At 40.9% G+C, this 19,642-nt stretch overlaps 1 protein-coding gene across 4 annotated transcripts in view; it reads right to left on the bottom strand.

The window, feature by feature from the left end:
• LOC111969857 (inositol 1,4,5-trisphosphate-gated calcium channel ITPR1-like) overlaps positions 1 to 19,259 on the bottom strand; it is a 148,620-nt gene extending 129,361 nt beyond the window's left edge. For all 4 annotated transcript variants that reach the window (XM_023996185.1, XM_023996186.2, XM_023996187.1 and 1 more), the window contains exons 1-3: positions 19,113 to 19,259; positions 15,334 to 15,447; positions 8,806 to 8,876 (exon numbers count right to left, since the gene is read on the bottom strand). In XM_023996185.1, the coding sequence (XP_023851953.1) occupies positions 8,806 to 8,876; positions 15,334 to 15,425 (163 nt within the window). In that variant the 5' untranslated portion in view covers positions 15,426 to 15,447; positions 19,113 to 19,259. The remainder of the gene's footprint in view (positions 1 to 8,805; positions 8,877 to 15,333; positions 15,448 to 19,112) is intronic.
• Between the last annotated feature and the right edge of the window lie 383 nt (positions 19,260 to 19,642).

Raw genomic sequence — 19,642 nt, 5'->3', positions numbered from 1 at the left:
GTGCTACTGGTGGGTGCTGCTATGGTGACCAGCTAGCTGAGATAAGGGGGACTTTACCTAGCAGGGTCCTGTAGATGACCTGGAGCCAGTGGGTTTTGCGACGAGTATGAGCGAGGGCAACCAACGAGAGCGTACAGGTCGCAGTAGTGTGTAGTATATGGGGCTTTGGTGACAAAACGGATTGCACTGTAATAGACTGCATCCAATTTATTGAGTAGGGTATGTGAGGCTATTTTGAAATGACATCGCCGAAGTCGAGGATTGGTAGGATGGTCAGTTTTTTACGAGGGTATGTTTGGCAGCATGAGTGAAGGATGCTTTGTTGCGAAATAGGAAGCCAATTCATATTTAACTTTGATTGAGATGTTTGATGTGAGTCTGGAAGGAGAGTTTACAGTCTAACCAGACACCTAGAATATGTGGACAACTACAAATACCTAAGTCAGAACCGTCCAGAGTAGTGATGCTGGACGGACGGCAGGTGCAGGCAGCGATCGGTTGAAGAGCATGCATTTATTTACTTGCATTTAAGAAGTTGGAGGCCACGGAAGGAGAGTTGTATGGTATTGAAGCTCTTCTGGAGGTTGTTCGTGTCAAAGAAGGGCCAGAAGTATACAGAATGGTGTCGGCTGCGTAGAGGTGGATCAGGGACTCTCCAGCAGCAAGAGCGACATCATTGATGTATACAGAGAAGAGAGTCGCCCAAGAATTGAACCCTGTGGCACCCCCATAGAGACTGCCTGAGGCCCGGACAACAGGCCCCCGATTTACACACTGAACTCTATCAGAGAAGTAGTTGGTGAACCAAGCGAGGCAATCATTTGAGAAAGCAAGGCTATCGAGTTCTGCCGATGAGGATGTGGTGATTGACAGAGTCGAAAGCCTTGGCCAGGTCAATGAATACGGCTGCACAGTATTGTTTCTTATCGATGGCAGTTAAGATATCGTTTAGACCTTGAGCGTGGCTGAGGTGCACCCATGACCAGCTCTGAAACCAGATTGCATAGCGGAGAACGTGCGCTCCTTTGCACCCCATTATTTCTATTTCTACTTTGCACATTCTTCCACTGCAAATCTACCATTCCAGTGTTTTACTTGCTATATTGTATTTACTTCGCCACCATGGCCTTTTTTTGCTTTACCTCCCTTATCTCACCTCATTTGCTCACATTGTATATAGACTTATTTTTCTACTGTATTATTGACTGTATGTTTGTTTTACTCCATGTGTAACTCTGTGTTGTTGTATGTGTCGAGCTGCTTTGCTTTATCTTGGCCAGGTCGCAATTGTAAATGAGAACTTGTTCTCAACTTGCCTACCTGGTTACATAAAGGTGAAATAAAATAAAAAATTATAATTCAGGCCAAAGAGTTCAATCTTGGTTTCATCAGACCAGAGAATTTTGTTTCTCATGGTCTGAGAATCCTTTATGTGCCTTTTTGCAAACGCCAAGCGGTCTGTCATGTGCCTTTTACTGAGGAGTGGCTTCCGTCTGGCCAGTCTACCATAAAGGCCTGATTGGTGGAGTGCTGCAGAGATGGTTGTCCTTCTGGAAGCCTCTCATCTCCACAGAGGAACTCTGGAGCTTTGTCAGAGTGACCATCGGGTTCATGGCCACCTCCCTGTCCAAGGCCCTTCTCCCCCGATTTCTCAGTCTGGCTGGGCGGCCAGCTCTAGGAAGAAGCCACTGTGTTCATGGGGACCTTCAAAGCTACAGAAATGTTTTAGTAACCTTCCCCAGATCTGTGCATCGACACAATCTTGTCTCGGAGCTCTAACGACAATTCCTTCGACCTCATGGCTTGGTTTTTGCTCTGACATGCACTGTCAACTGTGGGACCTTATAAAGACAGGTGTGTGCCTTTCCAAATCATGTCCAATCAATTCAATTGACCACAGGTGGACTCAAATCAAGTTTTAGAAACATCTCAAGTATGATCAACAGAAACAGGATGCACCTTAGCTCAATTTTGAGTCTCATAGCAAAGGGTCTGAATACTTATGTAAATAAGGTATCTGTTTTTATTTTGAATACATTTGCAAAAACAAAAATAACTTTTGTTTTGTCAGTACGGGGTACTGTGTGTAGATTTATGAGGTACATTTGTTTTTAAATCCATTTTAGAATAAGGCTGTAACGTACCAAAATTTTGAAAAAGTCATGGGGTCTGAATACTTTCCAAATGTACTGTACAAGAGTAGTTGCGGTGTGTTTCATTACACACCACCTCTTAATTTTGTCACCATTGAACCTGAAGGTTGACATAAAATTTGACTCGCTTCAGGAAACTAGGCATATGTCGAGCATCACTACTTTACAGGAGAGGCATTTCAACGTCGACACATCGGTATGTGTAGGTAATTGTTTCTAACGCAGCTATTTTCAAAAGATATTGCGAAGTGTTGCTAATGCTCTCCACTTTCTGGAGGACCGTGTTTTGAAATCTGTGGAATGCCCGGTGGAAGCAGATGGAGAGAATCCTGGCATTTCATTGCAAATAATGCAGAGGGAGTCAAAAAGAGAACACACAGAAGAAGGCTTTGTATAAAACACCTGTCTCTGGATTATATCTTCAAACTAAGGGTAACCATGTAATCCATGACAGAGAGGGAGAAGCGTTCATCCATGTATACGGGTAAGAGAGTCTAGCTTGCTACATTTTCAGATACTATAAGTTTCTAATTTTGTCAGAAAGTCATTTTTCATTGTAAGTTAAAGCGTACTGTTAGCTAACTAGCTAATGTTAGCTGGCTTCCTCGCTAGCTAACGTTACGTGTATGATCTGTGTAGTAATATTATTTGTATCTCAGAGACATTTGCATTGCTAGTTATAGCCTGATGTTAGCTAGCTAACATTGAAGCTAGCTAGTTGGTTAGCTTTAGCTACCAGCAGATTCATGAAGGGTAGGAACACTAAGAGTTGGGATTATGAATCATTGTTCAGCTAGCTAGATAGCTACATGTCTAAACAAAAGACTCCACTATGCAAGTAACCATTTCACTGTACCATTTATACCTTCTGTATCCTGTGCATGTGACAAATACACTTTGATATAGTGTGTGTTTACCAGAGACGGTATTGTGAAGAACAACATGACCTGCACCAAAGTCAAATTAGGATATAACGTTAGGCCAACGAGACAGTGTCCAAGTTCTAAAATTCTATTTTAGAATGGCTTGCATTTATTTCGTCAAACTCACAACCATAAGCCACTTTCTGTAATTAGCTCACCATTAACTTGTAAATAATGATCTTGTTTTGAGTTTATTTTCCTGTAATAGCGAATACAAATTAGCTAAAGTTAAGACGTTGTCAGCTATATATGGTCATTATTTGAATTGGCTAGCCAGCTAATTCAACGTTATCTAGCTAGCTAACAAGCTACAAACGAACCAAAACATTGTTTAAAAAGTTGCTTTTAGTTGCCTGGTATGCTAGATTGACATTTTTAAATGGATGGGTTTTGGACCACCAGGCTGTTGATGTCATGCAGCCTGTCGTTTTTGTGTTTATACATTTTCATAACGACAACGACAAGTTTGATGTCGGACAACAATAGAATGTTCCCCTTGACAACTATCTACAGACATGTCGATAGACATAGTATAAACCAGCCTTTAGTCTTGAAATCTTTGTCTGTTTAGTACACTACCGTACTCACTCTATATAGCACATGGCCTCACATGTGAATCCTTAAAGAGATGGGTGGGGCTAAGGCTTAAGAGGCTTTGAACGATGCTGAATGGGTGTAGACAAAGAAGAGCTCTCTAGTAGGTGTACCAAAACATTCAAGGGCCATTTTCTCAAAAGTGGGGTTACAAGTTTATCACTTTCAAAGCAGAATTACTTTCCCATTGTTACTCAACAGTAGTGTATGATATACCATTTTCTAACTGAGTCTCTACATTTATCAAATGTAAAAAACACAATTTCAAATAATTTTGCTACATAAGACCAAATTGAGCCGGTCACTCACAAATAGACAGTGATTTGTGTGACAATGACACGGACGTGCTATATAAAGTAAAGTGGGGCTCATAATTTTCAGGGATAAAAAGGTCAATTAAATTTACATGACCTTGATTCGAGTAAATGTAACTCACATTGGCAATCACGTCAATTCACTCAAAAAATAATTTACAAAGGTCTGCTCTGGAGGCCTGCCAAAGCCGTGTGCTCATTTGAAAAGGGCTCCATTAGAGACCGAGACAGTATGCAGCCAGCGCCTCCAGGAGCCCATCAGCAGGAGTCTCACAACCACTCCCAGATGGCCCTCCCTGCTGATGCCAGAATCATCCTGCTGCACTGACCTTGAGATACAGGGAGGCTTCTACTTTTAACACTCCAGGTGCTTTACTGTCTGACACATCACTGATCAGTCTTAAAGTCCCAATAACGTCTAGCCTGTATGGTTTTGAGTTAGTGGGGGGAAAAGTAACAGTCCGAGAATAAGTCTGAGAATAAAGCTCAAAACAGAACATCGATATAATTTCCAACCAATCATACAAATTCATAGCTTCTCCAAAATAAACTAATGTAGTTTTAATCAAAGTGCTATAAATTAGAGTGTAGTCTATTATCTTATTATGTAGGCTACCAGTATACAATAAATGATGAAATTCAGCATTTGCATTACGCACAAAGCCTATGTGTTCAACATGAGCTAAATAGAGCAATTTTGTAGCATACTTCATCCACCGTTGAAATCGCCATCTGGGAAAGCTCAATATGCCATTTCTATGGCAATAGGATTGACACAGTGCCAGTTCAAACAGCCATTGCAATATATGATGAACCCCACAAGTCCCAATGTACTTTCCCCACTAATCACAGTAATTGTTCCGAGTCCTCCCGACTATTTGATGTTTTTGAATGACTAAACAACAAACACATTGGATTTGATATGTTAAAGCAATAAAAAGTGAATTCCAGAACGTCCAAGTATTAAATGTGGTAGGGTTTAAAACAGCAGTGCCATCAAAATACACTCGTAGATGTACCAAAGTGTTTTATTTCAGGACAGTGTTGTTGTTCATGAATTAAGATGCCTCTGAAGATATGAAGCTCTAGTTCCAGTGAAAGCAAAGTTAACTAGATAACAAAAAAAACTATTTTTGTTGCTGCCTCAGCCTATCAAAATCAAAATCCCAATAACAGCAAGCTGGGAATAAGGGTTTGCATTGGAACCAGGACACCAGGGGTTGCTTTTGGCTAACACAAATGGGCCTCAAAACCACCAAACAGTTTGCGACTTCACAGACAACATTACTGAGAGCAACACTCAGGCAAAACCAAACCCTGGAAACACATTGGAGTCTAACACACAGTGGGATGCATCATCCGCACTACTGCATCAATCTATATTCACCGAGTGCTCACCTGTTGATGGAAATGTGGAAATGAACAGTGAAGTCTATCAGACCTGTCATGAAAGATGTATGAAGATCAATCTGATCTAATGCAAGAACCCCTGGGCTGTGTTCATTAATGTCAAACATTGATCAAAAGCATGACTCATAACTTGTAGTAGAAGAATCCCGAATGCCTTGAGAAACTGCCAGAAAATAGTACATTTTACTCACACACAATCCTGTTTCAGACTTCTAGACAGTCTCTGAACACTTAGCTCTGAGAGATGTCCTAGCGTAATCCACACTGCTTACATTTGCAGGAAATGGACTGCATCTGGCTAGTTCTACACGTCAGCCTCAATAACTATAAGAAACATGGCACTCTGCCATCAATCACTTCACAGAATGTTTTACAGTCCAAAGACATTTGATACATTTGCAAAAAGCTTAATTTTTAAATGCTGCCTCTGCCAGATAAAATAATATAGATGAAAATTCTCATTAGGTTTTAGTGGTGAAAGAACAAAGGGCATCAGAGTTAAACATACGTTCCCCTCAGAGTTAACACAGGGTACAGGCCTCTCACTAGGTGACACATTGTGGTGTACTAACTGTACTGTAATGTAGCCTAGTGCCACATTCCAGTCAGGGGCTGAGGGGTGGCAGGTGAACGCAAGGTTAATTAGCTTCATTACAGCTTCATTTACACAAAGACACCAGTTCACATTTCATAACAAAGGAGCAGGGATCACATCTCCATGTCTCAAAATACCTTTTATATCTCCTCAGTGTCAACTACTGATCTAATGGTTACACGGAGCACAAACCACTTGGTTAAACATACAGTACTTAGTTATAATCCCCATGTAATGATGATGGCCTCAGAGAAGAGAATCTAAACAGCTTTTTCCAGCTGACATCATGTCCAGTGTAATGTTATCAGTGAACAGGGGACACTCACTTTTACTAGCAAGTCACCTGTGCAACCAGAGCGAAAAACCCCTCTAGATCACCTTTACTCCACGCACAGAAACACATACAAAGCTCTCCTTTTGGCAAATTTGACCATAATTCCTACTTACAAGCAAAAACTCAAACTGGAAGTGCCAGTGCTCAATAGGGAAGTTGTCCGAAAACTCAAAAATAAAGTGCCAGTGCTCAATGCAGAAGTGGTCTGATGAAGCAGATTATACACTACAGGACTGTTTCGATAGCACAGACTGGAATATGTTCCTGGATTCATCCTATAATATTGAGGAGTTTACCACATCAGTCACCGGCTTCATTAATAAGCGCATCGATGAAGTCGTCCTCACATTGACCTTACATACATATCCCAACCAGAAGCCATGAATTACAGGCAACATCCACACAGAGCTAAAGGTTAGAGCTACCGTGTTCAAGGAGCGGGAAACTAATCCGGACGATTATAAGGAATCCCGCTATGAACTCCAATGACCCATCAAACAGTCAAAACAGGACAAAGATCGAATCCTACTATGTCGGCTCTGGCGCTCAGCATATTTTGCAGGGCTTGCAAACTATCACGGATTACACAGGGAAACCCAGACGTGAGCTGCACAGTGACGCGAGCCTACCAGACGAGTTAAATTCCTTCTATGCCCACTTCGGGGCAAGCAACACTGAACTATGCATGAGAGCACCAGCTGTTCCGGAGGACTATGTGATCTCACACTCTGTACCCAACGTGAGTAAGACCTTTAAACAGGTTAACATTCACAAGGCCGCAGGACCAGACGGATTACCAGGACGCATACCCAAAATGAGCGCTGACGAGCTGGCAACATTTTCAACCTCTCCTTGACCCAGTCTGTAATACCTACGTTTAAAGCAGACCACCATAGTGTGTCCAATAACACCAAGATACCCTGTTTAAATTACAATTGTCCTGTAGCACATCTGTAGCCATGAAATGCTTTGAAAGGCTGGTCATGGCTAACATTAACAACACCATCCCAGACACCCTGGACTCACTCCAATTTGCATATTGCCCCAACAGATCCACTCCACACTATTGCACTCCACACTGCCCTTTCCAACCTGGACAAGAGGAACACCTACTGTGAGAATGCTGTTCATTGACTATTGCAGCGTCCAATACAAAAGCTCATCACTAAGCTCAGGACCCTGGGACTAAACACCTCCCTCTGCAACTGGATCCTGGACTTCCTGACAGGCCATCCCCAGGTGGTGAGGATAGGCAACAACACATCCATCATGCTGACCCTCAACACGGGGACCCCTCGGGGGTGCGTGCTTTATCCCATCCTATACTCCCTGTTCACCCATGACTGTGTGGCCACGGACAACTCCAACACCATCATTAGGTTTGCTGAAGACACAATGTTGGTTGGCCTGAGCACCGACGATGATGAGACAGCATATAAGGAGGTCAGTGATCTGGCAGTGTGGTGCCAGGACAACAACCTCTCCCTCAACGTCAGCAAGACAAAGGAGCTGATTGTGGACTACAGGAATGGGGCCGAGGACACCCCCATCCACTTCAACAGGGCTGTAATGGAGCAGGCAGAGAGGTTCAAGTTCCTCGGTGTCCACATCGCTAAAGAATGATCATGGTCCACACACCCCAACGCAGTTGTGAAGAAGTCACGACAATGCCTCTTCCCCCTCAGGAGGCTGAAAAGATTTGGCATGGGCCCTCAGATCCCCAAAAAGTTATACAGCTGCACAGTTAATCCCGTTAACGGGATCGATTTGACAACATCCGGTGAAATGGCAGATCGCCAAATTCAAAGTAAATTAATAGAAATAGTTAACTTTCATACAATCACAAGTGCAATACACCACATTAAAGCTTTACTTCTTAATCCAGCCACCAGATGCTATTATCTGAGGACAGCACCCCATCAAACAAACACAGACAACATTTTAGGCTCAAATTGAAAAAAAGGGGCTAATCCTTAAGAGGTCAAATAGCTACCTGAACTATCAGCATTGACCCTTTTTGCACTAACTCTTTTGATTCATCACATATGCTGCTCCTACTGTTTAAAATACTTCCTGTTGCCTATTCACTTTATCCCTACCTATATGTACATATTATCTACCTCAGTTACCCCGTACCCCTGCACATCGACTCTGTACTGGTACCCTGTGTATACAGCCAAGTTATCGTTACTCATTGTATATTTATTCCCAGTGTTAATATTTCGTTATTATAAAATTATAAAAAAAATCTCTGCATTGTTGGGAAGGGCCCATAAGTAAGCATTTCACTGTTAGTTTACACCTGTTGTTTACAAAACATGTGACAAATAAAAGTATTATTTGATTTGGACTGACAGAGCAAATTACAGTGAAAAAAGTTCTCATGAAGCGATGCCTTAACTCCTTGCTGGTTGTTTGATCAAACAATATTGGTTGAATGCTTGCACTTGAACAGCAGACTGAACAGAGTGATAGTCCTTACCTCGGAATTTCTTGGGTGGGTTGTTAAGGTCGCCTGTGTCTGGCTGTACCACACAGCGGTCATCCACAAGCCTGGGGACAGGAGGAGCAATGACAGCTGTCAAACACTCAGAATATTAATCTCTCTGACTGCACATCAATCTAGCCTCCAAAAACAGACAAACAATAACATCAGCTACAATTTTCATTCTCAGCAGTGGATGCTACTGATGCACGTGCATACACAGTAGAAATAATGATGTTGAGTCGCTCAATACTTTAAAAGGGGAAATTTGCAGATGAAACAAATACAAAGCTGGGAACCCCACCGCTGTTTTGGTAAAAGGCTGAGGTACGGGACAGGAGAAATGTTACCACATTCATATTCTTAGACAGAGCTATGGATGTTGAGTTGAGTCTTATTTCAGTATACATGGCAGCTAAAAGCTGAATTGCATACACACCAAGAAATCAAAATAAATCAATAAATGTCTTAGGTAGCTAATCAAGCAAGTTCAGACGTCTGATGGATGGGTCATGGAGGGTTGTTCAAGCTCTTTGGATGGTGAACGGAGCAGAGGAAACGTCGATGGAGGAGGAAGCATCTCAGTCACAGCCAGGTGGTTAAAGACAGATAGGTCCGCAGCCACAGCAGCGCACCTCGCTGTGCCCAACATCCCCTCCGTGCTCCTCCAGCACTACCATTTGTGCAGTACCCACTTGAGTGATGCCACTGCTGCCACTGGCGCACAGGTTCATCAATATTTGGTAACAAACGCAAGGATTGACTGGAGGCAAGGACTGACCATCCATGACATTAAAATTACAGTTTGAACCATGTTTTTAGGCTATATAGTGTTTGTTTAGGCCTACATCTGCATTGTTTACAAACATTGGAGTAAACCAAGCTTATATTTTGGGTTCTGCTGGGGTATATTCTTTAAGAATCAATGACATAATTTAGAATTGCAAAAATGGATGTAGCAACTGCAGATTGCCCCTTTAGTCTCCATCTTTATTATTACACCCGTCTCTTTCACTCCTAAGCATGACTGTCATTTTGATCCAGGCTATCCTGCATGTGTCACCAATCAGCATCACAGTGCATAATACCACTACTTCATTGTATCAACAAAAGGAATATTGGTCAAGAATTGTAGAGGGCAGATTGCTGTGGGAGCTGCCCATCAAACTCAGCATGCCCAATTTTGGCTAAGCAGAGCAGAGGCATCCAGCTGCCCTCTCTGGAGGCTGCACATTGAGAGAACCTAGGACATAAAGGCCTGAGACCAAACGGTCTAAACAGTGGATGTGAGCTGTGTTTCACCCGCTACCTGCTGTAAGGGCATTCACAGCAATGCTAAGCCAGTCTGCTCACTCAGACCTAAGCCAAACCTTCTGAGCTAAAAATAAAGAGAGCAAGAACAGCTTCGGCAGAGATTCCTGGCTTAAATGTATATATATTTGAGGGGTTATTATAAAAATAAATATTTGGTTTGGAAGAAGCTGGTGAAATATCAAAAGGATTGGGGCTTTGCCTGTGAATAAACCTTTTAGGGCATTAAAACATGCGGTTTCAACAGCATTTTCCCCCCTTATTATTACAAATGATAGTTCTTATTACACGCCTATTCACACTTAACTCCTAAACATCTAAAACCATTGTGCCTTATGAACCTTATGAAAACCAACACAGCTGAATTAATATTGGAGACACTTGGAATTTGAACATCTGAACACCTGAAATTGGCATTCCTCGAACACTCTCTGTTTGATTCCTATGTTGGTGCAGCAATGCAAGAATCAGAATTAGGCCTGTTATTGATCCTCATTCTTGGAGCTTTCTGCTGAAGCATTTACACTATTAGAATCGAACATTTGAATAACATTTGTTGCTCTCATACCTGTGTAGTTACGCTGTAATTACACTAGTCACAACAGTGCATTGACATGTTACATAGGCTAATATTTTGTAACTAATAATAACGAAGTTGAGTGCTTTTTCTTTACTACACAAGAGGCATATACTACCTGGGAAATAGCAAAAAACGCTCAACTCCCTTATTTTGCAATTACAAAGCACTTAGTAAAATAATATGCAACTACAATGTTACTGTAGTAATTAGTGTAACTACACAGTTATAAGACCCATGAAAATCATTTTCATAATAGCTCAGTCAGATTTACTACTGGCTGCAAAACACAGGATGCTTGGCAGGTAGTCTGAAATATAAATATGACACCTCCATGGGGTTCTGGATCCAGTCCAGGCAGCATTTTCCTTTTATAGCCCATGTAGTGTGTAGGCTATGTATTGTACTGTAGGACATTCTTATGTTTAGAGAAAAACACACTGTAAGCATCTCCCCAAGGGGAAAGAATGGGGTTACGATAGTTGTATTTGTTTTACATATCAAATTACTAATATTTTGTCCATGTATCACATGGATGAACTGCATTGTGCTGATAATGGATAGATTCAGGCCTATCTGCATTAATGATTCCTGCAAGATGTCATTTAACTGGATTTGTATGCAGAGATTGTTCTGATTGCTCGTTCTGATATTTTGTGTAAATTCTTTGGGGACGTTCTGGATTATGTGTGTGTTGTTTTGTATTGCTAGGGATTGCTGCACTGCTGCAAACAAAAGCATTTTGTTGCACCTGTGAGAACATCTGCAAATCTGTGTACGCAGCCAATAAACTTTGATTTGAGGTGAAATGACGGATATGTAAAATCACCAGAGGGCTTCAGTCTTGCTTTGTGTTCCAGGATGCAGCCAGCCAAGGAAAGACTATAGGCCCCTGGTACAGTAGCAAACAGAACAGTCCTCTCTAAATCAGCTGCAGACCAGGTGGCTCATTATACAGCTGTCTCTCAGTGGTCAGTATGATACACAGAGACAACCAACAGCATCACAGCCTCCTGTACACTGCCTGCTGTTGCTATAAAAACAAGTGATTAACAGGCAGAACAGTGCAAGGTTGGCAACTTGACAAATGAGCCCTGTCAAGTAGGGCTCTGACAGTCATAGAATTTTGGAAGACAGTAATTGACCAGCCAAATGACCGCAGTCACCATAAGAACCATTTTTAGACCCACATTTTCTCCTCCGCTCCTGACCGTGTGTGCTGCCATAGAAATAGAATGAATAGAAAGGGCGTCCCCGTTCAAGTCAATGGTGGCATAATGGGTGGACTTGCGGCCATTGCGAGAGTACCAAAATTGTCTCACGTCAGACAGGATCACTAAAAATAAGTTTGGCTATAAATATGATAAATTATAAATATGTTCTAACATCAAAAAAAATGTTACCATGGTGACATCGTCCACTGAACACCCTTTCATCCTCAAAATAATCTTATTAATCTTAAGTTAATCTTACCAAAAACTGTAAAACTGCACCTAATATTAAAGTTTTTTAATGAGCTAGTCTTCACTACTTAATTCTACATCTAGCTAAGGTGTTTTGTGGTTTTAGAGTCAGGATTTATTCAACTCTAAATGTGCATGGAAATTTGCTAGCTAGTGTCTGCATGCTGGCTGAACCAGTCTCAAATCAATCCATATGAAAACGCCAGTTCACACACCTAATGCTTAATACACCCTCTAGCTAGCTAGCTAGCGTAGTGAAATTCTAGCTAATAGCACAAATTAGCTTTCCTGATAAGGCAGTTTGTTTTGCCATGATTAGTGTGCAGAGTTATGCAGCACAGCTGACCGCTCTAGCTGGAACATTATCGTGTTGGCCAAATGTTACAAAGTAGCAAGTAAGATACAAGCTGATTTCTAAGAATAGTCCTAAAACGTTGGTGCCATACAAGTTCATCAACAAGCTTGCAAACTAGCAGTGGTGGAAAAAGTACCCAATTGTCATACTGGAGAAAAAGTAAAGATACCTTATTAGAAAATAACTCAAGTAAAAGTGAAAGTTGCCCAGTACAATACTACTTGAGTAAAAGTTAAGTATTTCGTTTTAAATATACTTAAGAATCAAAAGTAAACGTGCAAATCATTTCAAATTCCTTATATTAGGCACAATTGTTTTTGTTTTTAAAATCTACGGATAGCCAGGGGCACACTCCAACATAGCCAGGGGCACGCTCCAACACAATTTACAAACAAAGCATGTGTTTAGTGAGTCCACCAGATCAGAGGCTGTAGGGATGACCAGGGATTTTCTCTTGATAAGTGTGTGAATTAGACAATTTTCCTGTCCTGCTAAGCATTCAAAATGTAACGGGTGTAAAGTACTTAAGTAAAAATATTTGAAAGTACAACTTAAGTCGTTTTTTGGGGGTATCTGTACATTACTTTTTATATTTTTGACAACTTTTACTTCACTACATTCCTAAAGAAATGGTGTACTTTTCACTCCATAAAGTTTCACTGACACCCAAACTGCAAACTAGCTACCGTAATGGCCATTCAAACAAGCTAGCACTAGGCTGCTAGCTGGGGCAAGTTTGATCATCTGATCGCACATGGTTTGCCATTGTAGCCAGTGCATCATAGCTACAGATAGCAGAGTGATTTTTTTGATGGAGTGACCATCTAGCTATACGCTTCCCGATCCTCTCATGGCCATGGCTGTCCATCTGCTGGATGCTTCAAGAAGCTTTCAAAACAGACTTGATCTAGCTACTGTTGTAGCCTATACTTATTTTTGAATAACTTGTTTATTTTGCTTAACAAACGCTTTGAGATTCTGTCTAATGAAAAGCGCTATAAAAGTTAAATAAATTACGGATTAGCAACAAAAAAAAAATGGCAGATGAGCAAAATCTCGATTTTTAGACATGAGTTCCACTTTTGGTTAGACAGATGGCTTCTGGCAACTGCGTGTCACAAAGCAGGAAGTAAAATACGTGCTGTGATTTGTTGATTCAACTTAACTGACATTACAACAAATATATTCCATTGCATGAGCCACATCAGTTAACATCATTTGAATGTACATTCTACATTATCATGGAAATTATTGCATCACAATACCAGGCAGCCATTGCGAGTGTACCCATGAGTTTACGGTCATGGCTAGAAGGTGCTGTGAAAAATGCAAGAGTTTGTGTTCTCGGAAGTAGCCTATGGCAACTACTCGTCTCCTCCATTGCAAAACTACTGAATCTTAGGAGTCGATTCGAGCTTGACACCCGGAAATGGGAGTCGACGGGCAAGGAATAGAGAAATCTATTCTTTTGGAGTCAACTCCCCACCACTAGTGTCTAGGCAACTAAGACGTGTTTGCTACAACACCTTGCTTGTTTCAGCAAGGAGCAAGAAAGCTTCATTACGGTGTTAAGAGTCAATGTTACGGCAGAAACGGACTCAAGGGCCAGATAGTGACGAGGTATGATTAAGACTGCTAAAGAAGGCTAAGAAGGCTAAGAGTAGAAAGGGCAAAACAGATACCATGTTCATTTTCACTGAGGGAAAAGAACAACAAAATGGCATGAGCAGAAAATGTAGGAGGACCAGGAGGCAGTCAAGCTGCTCTGACACCAGAGAACTAGAGGCTGAAATAATTTATAACCTTCCAGAAGTGTTGTCAAGTCCATCAGTCTTTTGTGAATCCAGTCACGGTTCAGTCAATGATCTCCCTCAACTCTCACTTTGGCCGTGATGAAAGTTGAGGCGCCAAAATGCTCTCTGATTCTCTTTGATAAATAGGTATCAGCACTTAGAGGAAGGAATTTTACAGTTCATTGCATAAGCTCTCAATATTTAAATTCAATCACAGGAAGCAAAATAATTGAAGCCACTTAGGCCCATCATTTCAGGGTTTACTAGTGGTACAACTTGGGAGAAAGAGGAGAGCCAACACTTCCCATAAACCTCCCACAATATGACATCACCTGCCTCGTGTCCCATTGACACTATGTTTCTCGTTCAACCCCATCCCTCTCTTCCCTGACACTCACCTTTCCTACGGTTTCCCTTTTTCCTTCATCTCACTCTCTTATTTGCTAATAACACCCTCTTTTATGTGACCCCTCTCTGCCTCTCACACACCAGTTCCAAACACTCTCTGCCTTGCCATTTATCAAAGTGTGTTTTAAGGGCATAGAACAGTATCACCTCAATGACAAGAAATCTGCAATCTAGCTGTTCTTATTATACACTTCACCACCAAAGTGCTTCTTTCATAACAATGGAATTAGCACAGGTTTATTCTGCTAATAACATTGGGGGAGCAAACATAATTAAACTTGTGAAGTAAAAGGCATGACTCTAAGCAATTAAATAAATCCCTCCATTATTCTACGTTATCACCTTGGCTGCAGATCCAGCTGTCTCCCTGGCTTCAAACACCAATAAGGTTCATATTTTCACTGGTACCTAGATCTGTCTGTGTATTTGCATGCGTATATGTGCACAGACTGGTGTCTGATCTTGGATGTCTATGAGCATGCATGTATTTATTCATGCATGCATGTATTCAATAAAAGAGAATGTTTGTGATGAATACCAGTGGGATTTTAATGAGAATTCAAGTTGAGAGGGATGGGATTCATATGCAGCTGTAAAACAGTAAGCAGACAGACATACCCTAAAGTGCTGATAAATCCACTGGTGGAGCCCTCCGCATAGAGGGAGCAGATGTCGCCTATGTGGAGGAAACTGGACATCTTGTCCGACATGTTGCCTCACCCAGGACTGTGCCTGGAAAAGATGGAACAGACAAGAGTTAGCATGACAAATAAACCACACAGATGTACAGTCATTTACACTGATAAATACTGCATATTTAATTGTATATTATGCATTAAATAACCTATAACGCTATTACCGTGTAATTACAACATTGTTACTATAGTAACTACTGTGTAGTTACATAGGTATAATGGCAACATAAGGTAAAGTGTTGCCAAACGTGTGTGCGATTGGATATGTATTCACATTGACCCATATAGGATGTCTTGCAGTAGCACAATGAAATAACTCCAGCATGGGATAATTATTAATCTAGAAAATATTCAGCAATTCCATCTGGTTTAATCAAGGGAGGATTATAGACTAGAAGAATGTACTCAGGCAGTTTGCACGTATGGAACTTGACGGGATCAACAGAACTTGATAGGACTGTCCTTCCTGTGGGATGTTGGATTTGTACAGTGTGGAGAATGGGAAGTAAGCATTGCTATTGTATGCCAAGATATGGCCCATGTTTACATATTAAACAATCAAACAAACAGTTTGGTGCATGCTGTGTGTATTTGTGTGTAGACATAGGCGAACGAAGAGTGTCAACACAGCCAAATCTCTCACACACAATACAGTACAGAGCAAGAATTGAATAATGGTCGTTCCATTTGAATTCAATCACTTTCTGACTGCACCCCATTTGATTGCAGCAAAACCTTACATAATTGATGGCCCATGGTAGACGTGGTCAGAAAGTAACCTTTTGGACCTGAATGCCAAAACATTCAGGAGATGGAGGTGCTCAAAGTTGATCCTACCATGAGACATCAATGTCTTCATCACTGAAAAATATAAATGGTTGAGTTGTATATTATTTGAAAGCTCACAAAAAGGGTTGGTAAACTATTTCATAATTTCGATATTAAAAATATATATTTTACATCAATTACTCAAAACACGTGAATAACGATATTGTTCATGTTCATATACACTGAGTGTACAAAACAAAAAGGAACATATTCCTAATATTGAGTTTCACCCCCTTTTGCCCTCTGAACAGCCTCAATTCGTCGGGCATGGACACTACAAGGTGTCGAAAGCATTCCACAGGGATGTTGGCCCATGTTGACTCCAATGCTTCCAACAGTTGTGTCAAGTTGGCTGGATGCCCTTTGGATGGTGGACCATTCTTGACACACGAGAAAATGATGAGTGTGAAAATCCCAGCAGCGTTGCAGTTCTTGACACACACAAAATGGGGCGCCTGGCACCTACCAACATACCCCGTTCAAAGCAAATCTTTCCCATTCACCCTCTGAATGGCACACATACACAATCCATGCCTCAATTGTCTCAAAGCCTAAAAATCCTTATTTAACCTGTATCCTCCCCTTCTACACTGATTGAAGTGGATTCAACAGATGACATCAATAAGGGATCATAGCTTTCACCTGGATTAATCTGGTCAGTCAATGTCATGGAAAGAGCAGGTGTCTTTAATGTTTTGTACGCTCAGTGTATGTAGATCAGACCCTATTTTACATCGTCTGAGGTGTTTGTGATGTGCACACCATCGGTTGAGACACAGTATAATACTGAATACAGGGTGGGTGTCATGTGGCTTATAAATGTACTAAAATGCAAATACAATTAAAATGTAAACTTTCAAGTGCTACCACAAAGCTGGTTGGAGCTCCACACATGATAGAATGTTGACTTGAGTGGGAATATCTATTGTTTTAAATGAAACTGTCAATCTTCCATAGGAAACCTATTGAAATCATAGAAATATAGATAATAGAATAGACATTCCTATGGAAGTCAGCCATCTTGCTGGTAGTAATTGGAAGTTACAATTTCAATTCAATTTAAAATTTAAACTGAGTATCAGCTAAATTGCAGTGGTCTGAAGGGATAGGTCCATTCTCTGAATTCTGTTTCTATGATTGAAATGACACCCACCCTATATTCAAGAGCATGCACGGCTGGCACAACACAAACACCTCGGATGATGTAAAATAGGGTCTAAGCTACAACATGTGAAAATGAGATGAATCTGAGTTGACAAGTGTTTAGATATTTGACGTGATGAAGACATGGATGTCTCATTGTGGGGTAGGGTATGTAAAATGGGTAAACTTTAGGTACCTCCATCTCCTGATTGTTTGGGTATTCTGGTCCAAAATGTCACTTTCTGACCACTTCTACCATGGGCAAACATGTATGGAAGGTTTCGTTCAAATCAAAAGAGGTGCAGTCAAAAAGTGATTGAAATCATTATGGAAACAGTGTGTAACAATGAATACGGCCCTGAGAAAAACAGGTCAGAGCACAGGGCCAAAGTCACTGCATACGGATTGCAGTGACACTGTACCACTTCTGTTGAGAACCTCTGACTGACAGTTAAGAATTCGATGCTACGTTCAAATTAACAAACCTGAACAGAAAAACATATTGGATTAAATGCATTAATAGGTGACATTTCTTATACTATGCACTACAAGACACCATATAACCTCTGAACTAGATCTGGTCTAATCTAAATTGTCTTTGCATTCATTATCTGTTTAACATTTACATATCCCTGGGCTTTTGCATGGGACGATAGTCCATTACAGTAGTAATTTAGGACAGAGGTCCTCCTGTACATCGCATTTTTTTTAGGTCAATTTGACTTGATCATAAATTATTTCAAATGATAGTGTTCAACAACCAACACAGCTCATGCAGATAGCTGTGAAGTGCATGATAGCCAACAGAGGCTATATGAACGAAAACTCAAAGAAAATATAAGCCTATTTTAAAACTCTACATTCACAAGCACACTCATCTTTATGGAACACCTTGACAAACGTACAACTCTAATTCCCAGAAGTGTCCAAATGGAAATGTCTGTAGACCTATCCATTAGTAATAATAATTCCTGTCCAAATCCCCAGTGAAAAACACTTGTTAGTAAACAGGCAGCGCACCTCATCATCAACATCCCCAATTTAAACCTCATCCAAACAGAAGCAAATACTGTAGCCAACTAGAATGTAGCAATAGGTCTAACTGACTCCATCAGAAACACCATCTGACAATTATATTTTACTGTTGCATGGTTTGTTTACCTATGCTGTCATTGATGTAGGCAACAATTTCTTGAGATAGGCTTCTGAATCATCAGGATGAAACAAAATGAATCAATACAGATAAAAAGTTACGCTAATCATACATGTACACTAACACTAATCCCAAACATTAGATTTGTTTGACAATGACTAAATTGATACATTGTCATGACAATGTTTGGCTACGTTGCCAGTCTTTGCCTGCTTGCTAGGATACATGGTTACATCCTGAGTGAAGCTGTCAAATGCAACCGAGTCGCATAAACCACACATTTACCGCTGGGTTACATTGTGTCAGTATTGCCCATCTGACATGTCACTTTGAGTCTAAAACAGTCTGACATTTTGACGTCTTAAATTTCAGGTTTAATTCTACTATACAGGCCCATTTTGGTGAACTTGAAATGCAATGCAATAAAAACGGTAGAAGCCGTAGCCTACTAACGTTATATCGAGGTAGGCTAGCTACAGCTTGTGGGTTAGCCGTACTGTACTTCCTTGACAATTGGTGTTTGATGAGGATGCTCCTCGCAAAACTAAGCTACAGGATGAGGGTGCATAGGACTTTACCTTCACAAAAGGAAGAATGCGACGAAAATAGAAGAGATTCAGGAATGATCAGCAAACGTGAATTTCTACTGCGCTGTCCTCGTTTAATTCCATGATAGCCGGCTGAAACTCCAGTTCTCTGACAGCTGAATTTGTCCTCAGCGGCAATCCCCTTCTTACCTCCTCCACATGCTCTTTGAAGAAACGCCCCTTTCGCTATATATATATATATATATATATATTTGGACACACCTACTCATTCAAGGGTTTTTCTTTATTTTTACAATGTTCTACATTGTAGAATAACACTCAAAACTATGAAACAACACATATGGAATCATGTCGTAACCAAAAAAGTGTTAAACAAATCAAAATATATTTTAGATTTTAGATTCTTCAAAGTAGCCATTCTTCAAACAGCTTTGCACACTGTTGGCATTCTCTCAACCAGCTTCACCTGGAATGCTTTTCCAACAGTCTTGAAGGAGTTCCCACATATGCTGAGCACTTGTTGGCTGCTTTTCCTTCACTCTGCGGTCCAACTCATCCCA

This window comes from Salvelinus sp. IW2-2015, linkage group LG11 (genome assembly GCF_002910315.2).
Source record: "Salvelinus sp. IW2-2015 linkage group LG11, ASM291031v2, whole genome shotgun sequence".
Classification (NCBI taxonomy): Eukaryota; Metazoa; Chordata; class Actinopteri; order Salmoniformes; family Salmonidae; genus Salvelinus; species Salvelinus sp. IW2-2015.
The sequence above is the reverse complement of the archived record's forward strand: the minus strand, read 5'-3'. Positions and strand labels throughout refer to the sequence as shown.